The sequence below is a fragment of the Myotis yumanensis genome, unplaced genomic scaffold (assembly GCF_028538775.1).
Source record: "Myotis yumanensis isolate MYYU_CA2020_CCGP unplaced genomic scaffold, mMyoYum1.0.hap1 SCAF_16, whole genome shotgun sequence".
NCBI classification, from domain to species: domain Eukaryota; kingdom Metazoa; phylum Chordata; class Mammalia; order Chiroptera; family Vespertilionidae; genus Myotis; species Myotis yumanensis.
This window is the reverse complement of record NW_027223767.1, coordinates 14221458-14239656: the sequence shown is the minus strand read 5'-3', so window position 1 is coordinate 14239656 and position 18199 is coordinate 14221458. Positions and strand designations below refer to the sequence as shown.

General features: G+C 46.2%; 1 protein-coding gene and 1 pseudogene across 1 annotated transcript; one reads left to right on the top strand and one right to left on the bottom strand.

The window, feature by feature from the left end:
• Positions 1-869: 869 nt before the first annotated feature.
• TM4SF5 (transmembrane 4 L six family member 5) lies at positions 870-11547 on the bottom strand. The gene is made up of 5 exons (XM_070393665.1): positions 11331-11547; positions 1910-1990; positions 1433-1572; positions 1048-1228; positions 870-970 (listed from the first exon to the last, which is right to left on the bottom strand). Exons 1-5 carry the CDS (start codon positions 11505-11507, stop codon positions 956-958), a joined length of 594 nt encoding a protein of 197 aa, XP_070249766.1. The 5' UTR covers positions 11508-11547; the 3' UTR covers positions 870-955.
• Positions 11548-12361: 814 nt separating this feature from the next.
• On the top strand, positions 12362-15387 carry LOC138994976 (H/ACA ribonucleoprotein complex subunit 3 pseudogene; annotated as a pseudogene).
• The last annotated feature ends 2812 nt before the right edge of the window (positions 15388-18199 follow it).

Sequence of the window (18199 nt, the reverse complement as noted above, 5' to 3'; positions counted from 1 at the left end):
AGAGAGAGAGAGAGAGAGAGAGAGAGAGAGAGTTGGTTACCTGCCTCTAGTATGAGCCCCCACCAGGATTGAGCCTGTAACCTAGGTATGTGCCCTGACCCAGAATCCAAAGAGCAGGCAACCTTTGGGTGTACTGGACTACGTTCCAACCAACTGAGCCACACTGGCCAGGTCTCAACGAGTTTTGTAAAAGTGCTTATCATCAGCTGATCTTTTAAAAACTGCCAACTTTCCACCCTGGAATGTTAAATTGAGAGCTTGTTTGGAGGTTCTAGCAGGGGAGCGCAGCTACTCGTATACCCTTACCGAAGATCGGTCCTCTCTTCTGGGGGGACGCACATGGATCGGTGAGGGAGGGGGGGACACCCGCCTAGCCAGACAGATCAGCCGAATCAACCCTGGCGATGGGTCAATGGGGTGACAAATGTCGCAGCCAGATCACCCTCACATCCTGGAATGTTAAACTGAGAGCACAGAACTTGTCTGTCTTGTTAACTTCGGTATTTCCGGTGCACACTAATAGCTCAATAACTATTTGCTGCCCTGGCCCTCCTGGCTCAGCTGGTGGGAGCCTGGTGGGTGCACTAGGAGATGGTTCCTTCCCGGCTGGGGCACATATCCAGATTGCAGATGGATCCTGGCTGGGGTGCGTGGGTGAGGCAACCAATTGATGTTTCTCTCTGGCATCTATGTTTCTCTTCCTCTTCCCCTCCCTCTCTCTCAAATCAATGAAAAATGATAAATAAAAACTTTAAACTCAGCCTTCAAAAATAACTATTTGCTAAGAAAATCAGCGGGGTGCAGGGGCCCCACACAGGGGAGCCACAAGCCCCGCCGTGGACACTCCTCACATAGGGCACGATCTGAGATGCGCAGGAGAGCTCAAAACGGTTTATTTCAGGGCGGGGGTGGGTCGGGTGGGCGTCCAGCGGCGGGCAGGATGGTCAGTGGTGCCTTATTCAGGGGTGCCCTGCGGAAAAGAGAACATGAGAACGCAGCCGGGGAGCCAGCAGGTTCCCTCCAAAGCTCCTGGGCGCTCGGTCCCACCTTCTTCCTGCAGTCGCCGCAGAGGACACCCATGGCCGCGTTCACCACCTGCACCCCGCACAGCACGAGCTCCAGGCACGAGGCGGCCAGGAGCAGCGAGAAGAGCGTCACGTGCCAGGTGACCACTTTAGGCGGCTCCTGGCACAGATCCCACTGGGTGAGGTTCAACAAGTAAGAGCCTCTGTGGATCGACAAGGTCACGTGAGAGACGGAGGTCGCCGCGGAGGCCCCCCTCCGGGTTCCCCGTCCTGAGCGCGCGCCAAGGGGGACTTGCAGAGGGCTCCTGAGGCCCACGTGGGGGAAGCGCTCTCGAAGGCAGGTCCGGCCCACGTGGGGAGAGGCACAGAATGGGGTAGTGAGGGCGCGAAAACCGGCTAAGCCTTACTTGGTGTCTTTGAAAGGGGAGCCCCAAGAGGTGCCATTCAAACGACACTTGGGTCCATCTCGGAGCCCGGTCCCGGATACTGAGAGGCAATAGATGGCTCCAATCATCCCTAACGCCGAGCAGAAGACCGAGCGCAGCATCTGGACGTGGAGTGGAAGGAGAGGTGAGTCGGCCCCGCCTCGCTCCTACCCCCTCCCCCTATACATTTTCCTTCAAACCCCATTGCTAGGAGTTAGGTTAACCCTAAGAGCCAGCGGCCGCAGAGGTTCATGGGGGTTGTAGTCCCCTCTAATCAGGCCCATTGAGGCCTAAGATTGCGGGGCGGGGGTAATGGGGTTGGGGTAGGGCAGGGGAGAGATGGATCCTGAAACTGCAGAGCAGCTGGTGTAGTTAGGAAGAGGGGGCGTGACTTTAGGTTGGCTCTTCCTAGACCTGTTCAAAGACCGATCCTGGATCCCCTCTGAATTTGGATCTTACCCTGCAGCGATTCCCACAGCAGCCTGCACCGCAACAGCCCTTGCCCCCTGCCCGGACGGCTGCAATTCCCGGACACAGTACCTATGGAACAAAAGTGCGTGTGGCAGCCAGTCCCTCCAGATCCTCCAGGCCTTTCAGGGGTGGGCAAACTTTTTGACTCGAGGGCCGCAATGGGTTCTTAAACTGGACCGGAGGGCCGGAACAAAAGCATGGATGGAGTGTTTGTGTGAACTAATATAAACTCAAAGTAAACATCATTACATAAAAGGGTACGGTTTTTTTGTGTTTTTTTTTTAGTTTTATTCATTTCAAATGGGCCGGATCCGGCCCGCGGGCCGTTGTCATCAGTGCTTACCTCCTCCTGGAACCTGCCTGTGATGTCCTCAGCCCTTTGGACTGTAGGGAGACCTTATCTGTACTTCTCCGGGAGCACTCTCAGGTTCCATCTTAATTTATCATAATTTATGTGTCTACTTTTTCTCTCCAGATTGTAGCCTCCAGGAGGGTAGGGCCTAATAATATATTCTCAATAAATCTTGAGAAATGTTCGTTGCCCAATTGAATGGCAGTTAGGAGGCCTGGGTTTAATGCTAACCCCAATGCACTGCACACTCCAGGAATTGGTTCATCTCTCAGGGTCCCTGTTTTGTCCTCTGTAAAATGGGTCTGCAATACCTACCTCACAGGGCTGATCTCATGATTTTTTTAATGAGATAACCAGTTGACTGGATGTCAAGACTAGCTCAGAGTAAATGCTCAATAACTATACATTCCCTCAATGGCAGGAAGGAATGGTGGTGCTGGAGTGTCTGGGATCATGATGGTGGAGGGTGGAGGAGAATGTTAGTGGAGGCTCTAATGGGAAGTATAAGAATCCTTAAGTTACAGCTGTCATCCTCTTTGTCTTTCTTTCTCCCTGTGGCCTTCCTCATGGAGCCCATCCCCTCCAGGATATCAGCTTCTTCCTCTGCCAATAGTCACCTCCTAAATCATGCCTCCAGATTCAAATCTAACTGCCTTAAGGATACATGTCCACTTGAATGACTTGGTTTTAGCTCAAATTCAGCCAGTCTCATAATGACCTCACCATTTATTCTCCAAATTCATCTTCCATCAACTTTCTTTTTTTAAAAAAATATAATTTTATCGATTTCAAAGAGGAAGGGAGGAAAGAGAGATAGAAACATCAATGATGAGAGAGAATCGTTGATCTGCTGCCTCCTGCAAACTTCACACTGGGGACAGAGCCTGCAATCTGGGCATGTGCCCTGATTGGGAATCGAAACCATGACCTCCTGGTTCATAGGTCAATGCTCAACCACTGAGCTATGCTGGTTGGGCTCCCACTGACTTTCTTGTCTTCATCACTGGAGGTATCCTCCAGATTACCCAGGTTGGAAAACTTGAATTTTGTTTTTTAAGGCCACCAAAAATTTTGGTTGCCTCCCCCCAAAAAATTGGGAGAGAGAGAGATGAAAAAACTTGAATCCTTTACACCCAGCCAGACTTCAAGTCCTCTTGACTTTTCCAATGGCTTTTTGACTCTGTCAGTTCTTCCTTTTTCTTCAAAGTAAATCCCTAATCATCTCCCATGAAGATGATGTTTTCAGCCTGCCTACTAGATTCCCTATCTCAAGCTCCAGGCCACCCTGCACTCCATCCTACATGCTACCATTAAGCTTAAGTTTATTTTTTATTTATTTTTAAGTTTTATTAGTCTTGTATGCTCACATCCTTTAGAGCAGCGGTTCTCAACCTGTGGGTCGCGACCCCTTTGGGGGTCGAACGACCCTTTCACAGGGGTCGCCTAAATACATCCTGCATATCAGATATTTACATGACGATTCATAACACTAGCAACATTACAGTTATGAAGTAACAACGAAAATAATTTTATGTTTGGGGGTCACCACAACATGAGGAACTGTATTAAAGGGTCTCGGCATTAGGAAGGTTGAGAACCACTGCTTTAGAGTCTCCTCACTGAGTAGCTCATCAAAACTCAACTCTGGGAAGGCATTCCAGGCTCCTCAGTTTGGCCCCAGCCTTATCTTTGTTGCACCATGCCAGGTTCTTTGCCTCTCTCTCATCTCTGGAATCCCACAGCTGTCTTGATCTTTGCCTCCCTGTAAACCTTGTCTGGCCCACATCTCACAAAGCAGCATTTTGTTCTTCTCCAGGGGAGGGGCTGAGAGTTTTAGTTCTGTTATGTGACCCACTGCAACCTCACAGAAACACCTGCAGGGTTGAATAGACTTTTCACCAGACACTCTCCCCTCCCCTCCCCTATGTTTTATGGTAGGTCAAGGGCAAGTTTTTTTGTTGTTGTTGCTCCTCATCTGATATTTAGAGAGAGTGGAAGGGAGAGGAGAGGGAGAGAGAGACATCAATGTGAGAGAGACACATCAATTGGTTGCTTCCCACATACACCCTGACCAGAGCCAGGGATCAAACCTGCAACCCAGGTACGTGCCCTTGTCTGGGAATTGAGCCCTCCACCCTTTGGTGCATGGGCCGAAGCTCTAACCACTGAGAAACACTGGCCAGGGCTCTAGGGTCAGTTTTGACCCTCTGGCTTAGCCTCTCTGGTTAAGTCACTTACTGGGAAGCTCCTGGATCCAGACACCTAGAATTGCCTTTTGGGTTTACCAAGTCAAAGTGTTTCTTTTGTTATCTGAGTTTCCCTGTCTCACTCTCTATCTACTCATCTTAATGAAAAGAGATGAGTAATTGTAAATGCAGGAGGAAACATTGAGTGTATAGCTCTAATCTGCTCACTTTTCTCTATCTCCATGGCCACTGGCCTAGTTCAAGACACTATCATCTCTCCTGGGCAACTGCAGTGACCTTCATCCCTCCATCCGGTCTTTCTGCATCCACTACTGACTTCCCACTCTCCCTTCTCCACATAGCTGCACGAGGGATTTTCTTTAAAAGAATAAGTTTATTTAAAAATAAAAAAGAATAGTTTACTGATTTAAAAAAAATATTTTAGAGAGAGAGAGTGGATTGTGCAGAAAGGAAAGGAAGAGAGAGAAACATGGATTTGAAAATGCAACATCAATTGGCTGCCTCCTGCATGCCCCCTAGTGGAGATCGAGCCCAAAACCCAGGCATATGCCCTTGATGGGGAAATTGAACCGTCAACCTCCTGGCACACTGGACAACACCCAACCAATTGAGCCACACCAGCCAGGGCCACAGGGATCTTCTTAAGCCCAATAGGGTATGGAGCAACTAGAACTCTAATACTTTGCTAATGGACATGAACTTAGTATAAGAGCTTCAGAAAACTTTGATAATATCTAGTTGCACTGAATATTTGCACACTTAAGAACCAGCAGTTTTACTCCTAGGTATACATCCAACAGAAATGCAAACATTTATTCACCTAAACACATTTTCAGGTATCTTTATGGTAGCATTATTTGTAATAAACCCAAGTTGGAAACTATCCAAATGTCCATCAACAGTCGAATGCTTAAATAAATTGTGGTCTATTCACACAATGGACTGCATAAGAAATAATAAACTACAGAGGAAACCAAGATGGTGCATACCAAGATGGTGGCATAGATAAACACCAGAAATTGCTACCTCCCACAACAAATTCAAAAATACACCTAAAAGACAAAACGGACATCATCCAGAACCACAGGAAGGCTGGCTGAGTGGAAATTCTACAACTAGAAGGAAAGAGAAAAGCACACTGAGACTCAGAGGAGGGGTGGAAGTAAAGTGCAGAGGTACGGAGGCGCACGTGGCAAGTCTGGCAACTGAGGACGCGGCTGTCTTTTTGAATCGGGAGGGAGTCACAAGCCCCCGACTGCTCTGAACTCCAGTTCCGGGTGAGTCTCTGGGGACCCAGACTCATACAGGGAGAAACTGGACTGTCTGGCAGCGGGCAAAACTCGGGAGGGTGGCTTTCTCTCAAAGGTGCTTGCAGCGATTACTGCCGATAAATTTAGTAAGACCCTCAAAAAGTCTGGTGAGACCGCTGATAAATGTAGTGAGACCCTCAAGAAATCTAGTGAGACCCTCGAGGTTATGAAAAAGGACCAACTAGAAATTAAGCATACATTGTCTGAAATAAAAGATATTATGCAGAGTTCCAAGAGCAGACTAGAGGATCGCAAGAATCAAGTCAAAGATTTGAAATGCGAAGAAGCAAAAAACACCCAACTGGAAAAGCAAAATGAAAAAAGAATCCAAAAATACGAAGATAGTGTAAGGAGCCTCTGGGATGCTTCAAGCATACCAACATCCGAATTATAGGGGTGCCAGAAGAAGAGAGAGAGCAAGATATTGAAAACCTATTTGAAGAAATAATGACAGAAAACTTCCCCTACCTGGTGAAAGAAATAGACTTATAAGTCCAGGAAGCACAGAGAACCCCAAACAAAAGGAATCCAAAGAGGACCACACCAAGACACATCATAATTAAAATGCCAAGAGCAAAAGTCAAAGAGAGAATCTTAAAAGCAGCAAGAGAAAGACAGTCAGTTACCTACAAGGGAGTACCCATATGACTGTCAGCTGATTTCTCAACAGAAACTTTGCAGGCCAGAAGGGAGTGGCAAGAAATATTCAAAGTGATGAATAGCAAGAACCTACAACTTGCTGGGAGCTGGTCCGTCCTTGCTGCTTGACACAGTCGCTGCAGGGAAGAAACATCTGCACACCATATGTTTCAAGGGACTTGGCGTATATGGCATACTGTTCTTAATGTGTTTGCTCCCCTTAGCACTATGTGTTTTAACCAAGGTCACCTCTCTGAGAAAGGTTGTTTCCCCAGGTGGAGATTTTCCCCTGAAGTTAGGGAGGGAGTGAAACCCCTTAACTAAGTGCCAGCCGGGTAGTTAATCACTTTAACTACAAACAATCACACTTAAGCTACATAATCTTTACTCCCTGGAATGGAGATAAGCAACGCCCTAACCTTTGGAATAGAGATTGATAGGATTGGAATCAACTGGTATAAATACAGATGTAACAAGACAACAGACACAGAACCTAGAAACACAGAACCTAGAAACACAGAACCTAGAGGCAGAACCTAGAGACAGAACCTAGCAAGAGAACATGGCAAAAGATCCTGGACAGAACCTGGCAACAGAACTTGGCTGGAGAACCTAGACAGAACATGGCAGGAGAACCTGGATAGAATCTGGCAACCGAACCTGGCTGGAGAACCTGGCTGGAGAACCTGGCTGGAGAACCTGGCTGGAGAACCTAGTGAGAGAACACGGCAAGAGAACCTGGACAGAACCTGGCTGGAGATCCTGGCTAGAGGAACCTGGCTATGCTGATCAACTTAATGCTGACTTCGTGTCCTTCCTTCTTCACCGACTCCATCCACACCTTTGGGAACCCCTGGACCCGCTGGGGTTGGACCCCAGCAACAACCAAGATTACTTTATCCAGCAAAGCTATCATTCAGAATTGAAGGTCAGATAAAGAGCTTCACAGAGAAGGAAAAGCTAAAGGAGTTCATCACCACCAAACCAGTATTATATGAAATGCTGAAAGGTATCCTTTAAGAAGAGGAAGAAGAAGAAAAAGGTAAAGATACAAATTATGGACTGACTATTCTTGGGGGGGAAAGGGGAATGGGAGATGCGGGAAGAGACTGGACAAAAATCGTGCACCTATGGATGAGGACAGTGGGTGGGGAGTGAGGGCGGAGGGTGGGGCGGGAACTGGGAGAAGGGGAGTTATGGGGGGGAAAAAAAAGAGGAACAAATGTAATCTGAACAATAAAGATTTAATAAAAAAAATAGAAACATTAAAAAAATAATAATAAAAAAAATAAAAAAATAAAAAGTCATTAATCTGAACACTTAAAAAAAAGATACAAATTATGAACAACAAATACACATCTATCAACAAGTGAATCTAAAAATCAAGTGAATAAATAATCTGATGAACAGAATAAACTGGTGGTTATAATAGAATCAGGGCCATAGAAAGGGAGTGGACTGACTATTCTTGGGAAGGAAAGGGGTGTGGGGGGTGTGGGAAGAGACTGGACAAAAATCGTGCACCTATGGATGAGGACAGTGGTGGGGGGTGAGGGCAGAGGGTGGGGTGGGAACCGGGTGGAGGGGAGCTATGGGGGGAAAAAAGAGGAACAACTGTAATAATCTGAACAATAAAGATTTAATTAAAAAAAAAAAGAGTATACACCGACACTACCCATACTAATTTCCTGGTTTTGACATTGTACTGTAGTTGTGTAAGATGTTAAATGTTTGTAACTTCCTGTTAAAATGTCAAAAACATACAATCATATTGTATGCAAACGATACTGCAATAAAGTTTATTTTTAAAAGTGAAAACAAAAAGAAATAATAAACTACAAATACATGCAATAATATGGTTGAACCTCACACACATAATGTTGAGCTCAAGAAGCCAGACACAGGTGGCCACACTGTATGAGTCCATTTATATAAAGTGCCAATTAGGCAAAACCAATCTATGGGATAGAAGGCGAGATAGTTGGGACTCTTCAGTGGCAGGTAGTGTCTGGAGGGAGGCACACCTGGGATTCTGGTAATGACCTGTATTTTGAGTGCTGAGTATGTGGGTGTTGTCACTTTGTAAAAATTCACTGAGCTGTATACTGAGGATCTGGGCAATTGTCTGTATGACTTAAAGAAGAGTTCAGCCCTAGCTGGTTTGGCTCAGTGAATAGAGCGTCGGCCTTCGAACCAAAGTGTTCCGGGGTTGATTCCAGTCAAGGGCACATGCCTGGGGTTGCAGGCTCGATCCCTAGTAGGGGGCATGCAGGAGGCAGCCAATCAATGATTCTCTCTCATCATTGATGTTTCTATCTCTCTCTTCCTCTCCCTTCTTCTCTGAAATCAATAAAAAAATATTTTTAAAAAAGAAAGAAAAGTTCAAAAACAAGTTTAAAAAGGTCAAAAAAAAAAAAAAAGTAACATGTCCTTCAATCATTTTCTGTTATACTTAGAATAAAATTCAGATTTCTCCTGTGACTTTTAAGAGTGTACATATTTGGTCTGGCCTCTGCCTACCCAAGATCTCATCTCATTTAACCTCAGCTGCTCTGGCCACCGATCTGGTCCTCAGATATGTGAACCTGTTCCTGCCTGGGGCTTTGTACTGTCAGCCACCCTGTCTGCCATGCTGATTCTTTTTTGGGGGGAAGGGTGTGTGTCTCAGTTCAGACATCACCTCATTGAGGCCTTCCTTGAAAACACTATAAGAAGTGGCCCTCGATCTTGCTCTAGGTCAGTGATGGCAAACCTTTTGAGCTCGGCGTGTCAGCATTTTGAAAAACCCTAACTTAACTCTGGTGCCGTGTCACATATCGAATTTTTTTGATATTTGCAACCATAGTAAAACAAAGATTTATATTTTTGATATTTATTTTATATATTTAAATGCCATTGAACAAAGAAAAATCAACCAAAAAAATGAGTTCGCACGTCGCCTCTGACACGCGTGTCATAGGTTCGCCATCACTGCTCTAGGAGCTCTCTATTGACAGATCCTGCTTTGTTTGCTTGATAATACCTACTCCTATCTGAAATCATCTTGCTCATTTATTTACTGTTTTCAAGTGCCTCTTAAGCGCACGGCTCTGGTCTAGGCACCTGACACACAGCAGCCAGGGTAGTGTAATGTACCTGATGTAATGAGGCTTACATTCTTGCTTCTGTGATACCATGTGTCTCCCCATTGGGAATGCCAGCTTCAGAGAGAGCAGGGACCTCGCCTGTGTCCTCATGGCATAGCACGGACCAGGTGAATAGATTTGAAAAAGCCTTCTCAACAGTGGCTTCTCAAGAGTGGAGGTGGGAGGAAGACAGCTGGGAATGAGCACGATGAGAGGGCTTCCTCAGGGATCTCCCCTGAAGCAGGCTGGTTAGATTGTGGGGAGTTGGGGTGGTTTAAGCTGGAGAAGAGTATGATGTGATCCTGAGTGAGGGTGTAGGTCTGGGAGGAGTGTGACATCTCAGGGAGAGTTGAAGTCAGAAGGATGGAGTAGAGTCCAACAGCCATGAATCCATGTGGGATGGGGAGTAGGAGCAAAGAACCCCAGAGAGTAAGAGGAGATTGGTGGATACAGGAGAAGAGGTGGACCTATGAAAGAGATAAAGGGGCGATGTCTCCCAGAAAATTTTATCAGTCAACTGTCCTGAGCAGTGTGGAACTGTGCTGGGTAGGTCTTTTGTCTTCATCCCATGAAGATATTAAACTAGCTTGACATTCCAAAGTTCCTCTAAACGGGGAGGGAGTTGCAGGATGGGAGGTAGGAAGTCCAGGGAATCTGCGTCTCCCAGTCTCCCCCTTTTCCTGACAGATTCCAGTCTCCAGGAAGATGTGGGGGCACCTTCTTCATCATCCTGACCTAGGTTTGAGTTTATCCTTAGCTCCGAGCACAGAGGGGGCATTCAGAAATGTGGGGTGAGGCCCTAACCGGTTTGGCTCAGTGGATAGAGCGTCGGCCTGTGGACTGAAGGGTCCCAGGTTCGATTCCGGTCAAGGGCATGTTGTACCTTGGTTGTGGGCACATCCCCAGTAGGGGGTGTGCAGGAGGCAGCTGATTGATGTTTCTCTCTCATTGATGTTTCTAACTCTCTATCCCTTTCCCTTCCTCTCTGTAAAAAAAAAAAAAAAAAAAATCAATAAAATATATTTAAAAAAGAAAAGAAATTCTCATTAAAAAAAAAAAAAAGAAATGTGGGCTGAGAGTGAAGAGACATGGAGACTGGGAAGGGTGACACGAAGATGAGATATAGAATGACTAATCCGTGACACTGCTTCCTGGCTCCAGACTTTATCAAAGAACACCCCCCCCCCCGCCCCCCCCACACACCCATTATTATCTTGCCCTGATAACCTCCCACACAACCAGCTGCTCCTTCAGCCTCAACCCTTGTAGCCGCAAACATCTGCTCAGTGGTGGGATAAGGAAGGGCAGGTAGGACATAGTCCCTTCCCAGAAGGGAAGCTGCTTAGAGCAGTGAGGCTCCTTTCCTTCCTGTTCCCCTCAGACATTCAGCTCAGCACCCTGGGGCTCCTCCAGCACCTCTCCCCAGTGCTCAGTGTTTGGGACCAGATTCAGAATGCTCCAGGTCTCACCGTCCCACTGCCACCCCTTCCCAGGCAGCCGCCCTTTTCCCTCTCTCCCTCTCCCTCCTGTTCAGACCCCTTGCAGTGGTTCTCAACCTTCCTAATGCCGCGACCCTTTAATACAGTTCCTCATGGTTGTGGTGACCCCCAACCAAAAAATTATTTTCGTTGCTACTTCATAACTGTAATGTTGCTACTGTTATGAATCGTCATGTAAATATCTGATATGCAGGATGTATTTTCATTGTTCGCGACCCACAGGTTGAGAACCGCTGCGAGAGGGACACCCAGTCCCCTGCCTCACTAGCCTTCTCACCATCAGGCCCCCGCCGAAGAAGCCAGCCATTAACCAGACTTGCAAGCTGAGGTTTTTCCTGTTGGTCCAGGTGGTCTCCCCATTAGGCACCAGCAGGAGGGCGTTCGCCACGATGCAGACAAGGGAGAGGGTGATGAGGGAGAGCCCCACGAAGCGGGCACACTGTCCCGTGCACATGGTGAGGTGGCTGGACAGGCTGTGGGTGAAAGTGAGCCCGGAGGCCAGCGGGGCGGAAAACAAGCCTGGAGCAAGGAGCAAAGGTCAGGAAAGAGGTGTGGCAGAAACTAGACAGGCCAGATCGATGATAAGGGGGAGAAGCAGGAGACACAGGCAAAGAGGAGGTAGGGGTGGGGGTTGGGGGGACTGCTGTCCATGAGGTGAAGGGGAGGATGTGGTGGAGACGGTGGGGGAGCTTGACGCAGAGGAAGTTGCCTGGGGTCAGTGTGTTCTTCCTCTTTTCCCTGCACGCACCTCTCCTCAGCCCCTCTGTGGGCTGCTTACCTGCTTTGTGATTTAGTCAAGCCCCTTAATTTATCTAAGCCTTAGTTGCCTTATCTGTGTAGTAAGGATGGCTGTAAGGATGAAATGAGACCATGTAAGCTGTACTTGTTAAACTAGGATACACCAAGCAGCTGTATGGTGGCCTCATCATTTCCTGAGTCCTGCAGGGAGGCTTCCTTCTGGAAAGAAACTAAGAAGAGAGTAGTGGACATTGGCTGTTCTTTCGTTTCTTCTCCATATTTGTTTAGCAAGCCCTCTTCCTGCTGGGCTCTCCGTGGCAAGCTAAGTGGTTAGAGCATCTATCCACGGCCTCAGCGTTTGACTCAGCGAGGCCACGTGATCCAAGCCAGTCCCCCGATAATTGTTTTCTGGTTTTTTGTTGTTGGCAATCTGAGGTCCAAGAAGTTCTGTTTTTGTTGGGGAGCTGAAATTGCTGGTGGCACATTGGGTGTTAGAAAGTGAAGTCAATCCAGAGGAAAGAACATTCAAAGGCTGGAAAGACACTCAGTCTGTTGATTATATCTTCGAGCATGCAGACTCAGCTATGCCGGAAGCCTGATCATCGCTCGGAAAGTTTTGATTATGTGCAGCAGTTTGAATTGTATTTCTGCCGGCTACTTCAAGGAGACTTAAAAAAAACCACCATATATATTCGTTTAAATAATTTTTATTGATTTCAGAGAGGAAGGAAGAGAGAGAGAGAGAGAGAAACATCCGTGATGAGAGAGAATCATTTATTGGCTACCTCCTACACGCCTACAACCCTGGCATATGCCCTTGACCGGAATCGAACCTGGGACCCCTTAGTCTGCAGGCTGATGCTCTCTCTATCCACTGAGCCAAACTGGCCAGGGCGACATAGAGTCTTTTTGATACAGAGCCCATGCTGTGCACAGGGCCTTGCTCTGGAGACTGCGGGGATTGATTCAAAATTGCATGCACGAGACTCAGATATGGGCCTTGGGAGCAAAAAAAGGAGAGTGAAGGCTCAAGCAGGATGTGGGAGTGCCATGGAAGAGACCAGGGCGGCAGGAAGTGCTGCAGGACCTCAGAAGGCACGCGATGAGAATGTCACACAGAAAGTGGTTTTCAGCCAGTGGCCTCTGCTGCCGCTTGTCCTGGCCATCCCCTCAAACAGCTACAGAGACATGAGAAATGGAGAAAACTTACCCCTCAAAATGAATGCCAGAATGTTAGATTTTTACTGTTTCTGAGACAGAGGAGCTACTGTTTACGAATCAGGGGATGCCTGAAAAAAGAAAGTGCTTCGAAGCTCTCCCCACTGTCTGCCTCTGATTCATAGACAGTTATTGTAATAACTGATATTTTGTTTGGCTTTTTGTTGCATTGTGTAATGCTTTAAAAAGAAAAAACTTCTATGTTGTTTTTGGATGTCTCTTTTCATTAACTTTTCTGTCTCTTATCATGAGTTGTTATTTTATTTAATTATTTAATATTCTTTTGTGTTTTAGAAGGCATATTTTAAATCCTGGTAGTGCCTCTCTCTGAGAAGACCCAGACTGTCATTATCTCTGCAACCTCCTTTGAGGGGGTCTGTAAAGATGGTTTTCCATGCTTCTTAGCTTTATAGCTTATGGCTATATAACCAGGTGATCCTGTGGTAAAAATTGAACTCTTTGCTCCAGTTCTTCAATCCTCCATGCTTTTTGCTATGACAGTTGTTGTCCCTCCCACCAGAGACAGCCTGTACCTCTCACCATATGGGCACAGTGGAATGTGGGCAGAAGTGACAATATCCCAGTTCTGAGCCTGGGCCTTGTGCCTCATCACTGCCATGGGAATAACATGCCCAAGTTAACCCACTGGTAAAAGGAAGGTGTAAGATACAGCGAAAAGGCCCAGATCAGATCCCAGCCTGTATCTGCTGACCTCCAACCAACCCTCATACATGTATGAGTGAAATAAATGCCCATATTTGTATGTCACTAAGACTTTGTAGGGTTTTTTGTTCCACAGCAATAGCTGACTGATGCAGACCCCATTGTCTAGGCCACAGCTGATTGATCCAGGTATGAGTAGCTGACCCATAGCCAGAGACCTATGAGGAAGCTTGAGGCAAGAGCTCTGCCCAGCAGAGGTACCTCACTTAATGATGACCGATCAACAAATGGGATCTTTATTCTTGGGAAACTGGAATGTGAGGCAACCTGAGAGAGTCATCAGAGGGAAGGGCGGCTCCAAATTAAAATAAATATGAAAGCAGGGAGTGAGCAAAAGCCACGAGGAAATTAAAACCATAAATAAACAGAAGCCATAAGGAAGAGAACTGGGAATTAAAGGGTCCATCTCGGCAGAACTGAAGGGCTACCTAGAAAGGAACACAAGCGGGTCTGGCCTGAGATTTCTCTGCAATGGCAGACGACAAAGGAGCAACGTATACAGTAACGACAGCAAAAGAAAAATAACAACAACAAAACCCAAAAGCCATCATTCAATTACTGTATATGTACTTAAGTTGCTTTTTGTGTGTGAAGGGCAACAGAATTGCATTTCTGAGAATGCTTGGGTTTGGAAATATCACTGTTTTCTCTTCCTCCCCCTCCTCCACTTTCTCCTCCTTCTTCTTTTAAAAGTATTTTAACTTACCAAAAAATGAAGTAAAGTAGAAAACTCCAAAATGTGAAAGTCTTGGCATAACTGTAAATAAGTTTCATAAAACTAGTTATGAAACTGAATGTGCCATGTCCAAGGGCCATTTTAAAGAACTGTATCAGGAAAAACCAAGTTTATCAGAACAAAAAGGATATTTCTTGGTTTAGGTCATCAAAACATCCAAAGGTAGAAATAACTTTCAGGTATGATTCATGAAAGAAATAACTGACAAGTTGGACTTCATTAAAATTAAAAATTTCTGCCCTGACCGGTTTGGCTCAGTGGATAGAGCATCGGCCTGTGGACTGAAGGGTCCCAGGTTCGATTCCGGTCAAGAGCATGTACCTTGGTTGCGGTGTGTGCAGTGGGGAGTGTGCAGGAGGCAGCTGAATCGATGTTTCTCTCTCATCGATGTTTCTAACTCTCTGTCCCTCTCCTTCGCCCTTCTTCTCTGTAAAAAATCAATAAAATATATTTTAAAAAATAAAATTAGAAACTTCTGCTCTGAGGGGACTCTATCCCCCTCACCATCTGGGAGTCTGTGCTTGTTCTTCAACAAATTTCCACCTTTGCTAAAAAAATAAATAAATAAAAACTTCCGCTCTGAGAAAGCCACTGTCAAGAGAACGAGAAGTGAGTCACAGAATGGGAGAACATATTTGCAAAAGACATACCTGATAAAGGATCGTTATCTAAAACATACAAAGAGAGCTGCAGACGGAATTGGAACCTCCTGCTTCAGCGAGATCGTGTGTCTCCAGTATCACCTCAATGAACAGGGAGACCGGTCTATGCCCTGAGGAAGTGTGATCCTGTGGGACAACAGACCTGCTCGGCCCATCCTGCTCTGTGCTCCCCAGACGACACATACTCTCGACACCGAACCGCCATCAAGAAATGTTTAAAGGTTCTGATGACCCAGCAACCTCACCCTGTAATCTGAGGGTTCCTTAAATGTCATGGCTCTCCTGCCACTTGCCACCCCTCTGAGACTTTCCGAAACCAAGCTGTCCACTCTGTGAGGCTTGAAGCCTTCTTACCACCCTTGCTCTTTGGGATTCAGTGTCATCATTACCTTTGATCATGCTTGTGCGAACCAATCATGGTAGCACCCCCCCTTAAAGGGAACACGTTTGCATCTGCTTTTCCTATTTTGAGTCACTGCCAGGTTATTAAAATGACTTGAAAGGAAAAAAAAAGAACTCTTAAAACTCAACAATAATAAAAAATAACCTGATTAAAACACTGGGCAAAAGACCTGAATATACACCTCACCAAAGAAGATATAAAGATACTGGGGGTTAGGGGCGGCCAGGGAGAGGTCAATGGGGGAAAAGGAAGACATATGTAATACATGAAACAATAAAGCATTTAAATTAAAAAAGAAGATATAAAGATGACAAATAGGCATCTCAAGAGATGCTCAAAATCATGTCATTAGAGAAATGCAGATGTCCCCGCACACCTATTAGAAAGGCCAAAATCCAAAACACTGGCAACATTGAACACTGTATCACTGGCGTCCTTGATGGCACAGAGGACAGTACTGTGTGGAAATACACAGACATTGATAACAGCCAGAAAGTGATTCAGAAGAGTCAGACCTTAAGAAACTTTGGAATATTTTAACCAATTTATTTTACTTACATTTTTCTTTTCATGTAAGTATCTGGATAATTTTTTTAAAGGTTCTAAAAGAGCTGTAATTAACAAAAAATAAAAATTTGACTGTTAAGCCTTAGCTGATTTGGCTCAGTAGCTAGCGTCAGCCTGCGGACTGGAGGGTCCCGGGTGCGATTCAGGTCAAGGTCACATGCTCGGGTTGTGGGTTCAATCCACAGTAGGGGGTGTGCAGGAGGCAGCGATCATTGATGTTTCTATCTCTCTCTCCCTCTTCCTTCCTCTCTGAAATCAATAAAAATATATTTAACAAATTTTAAGTGTTAAGAAAGCATTGTGTTGGCTTTGGCCGGGGAGCTCAGTGGGTTAGAGCGTTGTCCCGATACACCAAGCTCACCCTGCCCCAGCTATTCTGGGCCAACCCTTAGGTTTGCAGGTGGCAGCTCTGGTCCAGGCAAGACTTTGGGTCCTTTAGCCTCTGGATTGTAAGGAGGTAAACAGGCTAAGGGTACAAATGTGGGCCAGGCCTTGGGTACAGCTTGATTTATACATTAAAACACTGAGACTTAAGATATGTGGGTCTTCATTTGTACTATTGTCCTGGGCCTTACAAATGTTAGCAGTGGGCCTGTAGGATATACTACTAATAATAACTAACATGATAACAATGGCTATCCGCATGCCAGGCTCTGTTCTAAGTATATAATATATATTGACACCCATAATTCTCATAACAAACCTACAATAGGAATGATTATCATCAGCCTTGACTTGCAGATGAGGAAACTGAAAGTGCCTGGACGGGAATCCAGGCAGTTTGGCTCTAGAGTCTGCGCTGTTGACCATAGTGGTTTGTTGCCTCCACGCAGAGAGGGGAGCCTCTTGGAAGAGGCCTGAAGGACAGGAAGAGACAGCCACGTGATGAACTGGAGGCAGAGCATGTTCTGGGTTGAGGGACAGGTAAAGGCTCTGGCAGAGAAGAGTTGCATTAAGGGACCTAAAGGCCCTGGCCGGTGGCTAATTCGTTAGAGCATCGGCCCACACACCACAGGGTTGCGGGTTTGATTCCTAGTCAAGGGAACATACCTGGGTTGCAGATTTTTAAAAAAAATTTTTTTTTAATCAATTTCAGAGAGGAAGGGAGAGGGAGAGAGAGATAGAAACATCAATGATGGGAGAGAATAATTGACCAGATGCCTCCCGTACACCCCCCATTGGGGATTGAGCCTGCAACCCAGGCATGTGCCCTGACTGAGAATTGAACCGTGACCTCCTGGATCATGGGTTGACATTCAACCACTGAGCCACACTGGTCAGGCTGGGTTGCAGGTTTGATCCCCAGCCTTGGTCCAGGTATGTGCGGGAGGAAACCAACCGATGTGTCTCCCTCACATCGATGTCTCTCTCTCTCTCTCTCTCTCTCTCTCCCTCCCTCCCTTCCACTATCTCTAAAAATCATGGGGGAGAGGGATCCAAGATGAGAGCAAAAGGGTAGGCAGGGGTTAGATCATATAGGGCCTTGTGAGGCATTTAGAAGCCTTGCGGGGGGTGGGGGGTGTTTAAGCAAGGGAGTGATACGATTTTATTTATTTTTTTAAGAGATTGTTTTGGTAGTGTCCAGGGAATGGACTGTAGAGGGGAAGGGTGGAAGCAGGGGTTGGGGACTATCACAGTGGTGCAGGTGAGAAATGATGTAGGTGTGGAGCGTGAGGATGTGTATGGAGGGCAGTGGGTTACTGATGGATTCAATGTGGAGGTAATGGAAAAAAAGGAAATCAAAGATGAGACAAAACTAAATCTCAGGCTTGGGCAAACAAATGAACAGTGGTTTTGTTTCCTGAAGTGGGGACATAAAACCACGGAGATGAAAGGTATGAAGGGATATCCGGGAATAAGAGTGATGCTTTTCAGAGGACCCCATTGAGGACGTCTCATAATGTAATCCGGGGTGGGGGTGGGGGTTGAATGATCTCTTAGCATGGTAAGGCCAGAGTTATCAGGTCCTGAGAACGAAGGTCCAAATGAGGACCACATGGAGTCTTCAGAAGGGAAATAGTCCCCAAATGGTGATGAGGGTTTGAATTCAGATTTTTCAGTAGAAAGGTTGTGACTATAGCCCCTCTCCTCTCCCTCTC

Coding starts and splice junctions, on each gene's coding strand:
- TM4SF5 (XM_070393665.1), bottom strand. CDS start 11,507: ATGTGCACGGGACAGTGTGCCCGCTTCGTGGGGCTCTCCCTCATCACC. Junction 1,573..1,909: donor GCTGTGGGAATCGCTGCAGG/GTAAGATCCAAA, acceptor CTCCACGTCCAG/ATGCTGCGCTCGGTCTTCTG. Junction 1,229..1,432: donor TCCCCTTTCAAAGACACCAA/GTAAGGCTTAGC, acceptor GTCGATCCACAG/AGGCTCTTACTTGTTGAACC.